This window comes from Ciconia boyciana, chromosome 13 (genome assembly GCF_034638445.1).
Source record: "Ciconia boyciana chromosome 13, ASM3463844v1, whole genome shotgun sequence".
Classification (NCBI taxonomy): Eukaryota; Metazoa; Chordata; class Aves; order Ciconiiformes; family Ciconiidae; genus Ciconia; species Ciconia boyciana.
Window position 1 is genome coordinate 14,089,815 of NC_132946.1, and position 1,625 is coordinate 14,091,439.

Genomic DNA, 1,625 nt, shown 5'->3' on the forward strand with positions numbered 1-1,625 from the left:
TGGATGATGGGCTCTGTAAAAAAAACCTCAAGTATTGTGAGCACCTAAGATAATCATTATGATAAAAATTTAAATAAGCTGCAAAAGAGTAAAAGTGTTTATGTGATTTATGATTAACTGAAGCTTCCCCTCCACAGTATCGAAGGCGAGTACGTTCCCGTGGCAGGCGACGAGGTCACCTACAAAATGTGCACCATCCCACCGAAGAACGAGAAGCTTCAGGCGGTGGAGGTGGTGATTACCCACCTAGCTCCTGGAACCAAGCACGAGACCTGGTCGGGGCACGTCATCAGCTCCTGAGGCATCCCGGGGGAGCGCGGCCGCTGCTCAACAACTGGCTGCAGGGGACCTGTCCTAAGAAAATTCTACGTATTGCGCGGGAGGAAATACTGCATTGTCAATAAAGCAGAAGTAGGCCAAAATTACCATTTTTACCGCTGGCCTCAAAAAAAAAACCAAAACACAAAAACAAACACAAAACCAAAAAAAGGCAATTCAGATGCTAATGAAAAAACCCTATTGTAACATGTTTACAAAAAATGTATTTTAAAGAGACCGAGTTTGTGTGCTTGGTGGAGGGAGGGAGGTTTGGTTTTTCTTTAATTTTGTGAACTGATTCCAGTAAATGCCCAGGGGAACGGGGGAGAGGCTTGCAGGAGAGCTCTTCTAGCGCAGACGGCCGCAGCAGAGGCACGACCCCGAGGCCCTGGAGGTGCGTGAGCACCGTGGTCCCTTGAGCTGCTCTTCTGTAAGGGCTGGAGTACACTTATGGCTGATAACAGTGCCCGAGTGCCTTGGCTTGAGGAAGAGAGAGGCGTTCATTGCTGTGATTTGTTTTCCTTGTGGAAGGAAGCGCGCAACAGAGCAGCTGCCGCAGGGTGGAAAACCTCCATCTGGTGGTTATGCTCGGACGGCCAGGGCTGGGTGCCCTTCAGGTGCACCGTTTGCGAACGGCATGTCTGCGTGTGTGTGGAATATTGTGGTTTTAAAGCCTGGATTGTTTGTGAATTTATTTAGGTGCCTTGACGGTTGATTAGCAACAGATTTTATAGGCCAGTATTAAAAACAAACAAACAAACCAACCCCCCACCCCAATTTTAAAAAATTTGCTTCAAGGTAAGTGGTAGAAAGCTGTAAAGTAGTGGATACTTCATAGCCTCTGTGTCTGAATTTAGACAAAGCTGAAGATTACCTTCGTGATTGCCTATAGCTGGGTGTCTGCCATGGTATTTCACGGGGCAGGCAGAATAACTGTGCTTCTGAAAAGCAAGTGCTGTGCTGTTCAGATGACCGTGTATAAAATACTGTGTGAGTTAGTTACTTAATAGGCTCGGCTGTCTCGGTGAAGTAGGTTCTGCAGCTGTTTCCCGGGAAAACTTGCTTGGCAGGATGTGCTATGGCAAATAACAAACTCACCCTTGCCCTGACTCTTCTCTGCCTGAAAGATTTCATGTAGTTGAAGTGCAACTAAATTAGTTCTGTTCCTATTTGCCTTCCACATCTTTTTTTCAAACGAAGCGTTTTTCTCTATTATGTTCCTAACAGTGGATTTTTATTGACTTTGCAAATAAAAGAAAATTTAAAAGATGGCATGATACTCTTCTGTTAGTTGCGTGAAACAAGGT

The 1,625-nt window shown here is 45.5% G+C and overlaps 1 protein-coding gene across 3 annotated transcripts in view; it reads left to right on the plus strand.

The window, feature by feature from the left end:
• CARHSP1 (calcium regulated heat stable protein 1) overlaps positions 1-469 on the plus strand; it is a 38,317-nt gene extending 37,848 nt beyond the window's left edge. For all 3 annotated transcript variants that reach the window (XM_072878259.1, XM_072878261.1, XM_072878260.1), the window contains one exon: positions 138-469. In XM_072878259.1, coding sequence (XP_072734360.1) covers positions 138-300 — 163 coding nt within the window. In that variant the 3' untranslated portion in view covers positions 301-469. The remainder of the gene's footprint in view (positions 1-137) is intronic.
• The last annotated feature ends 1,156 nt before the right edge of the window (positions 470-1,625 follow it).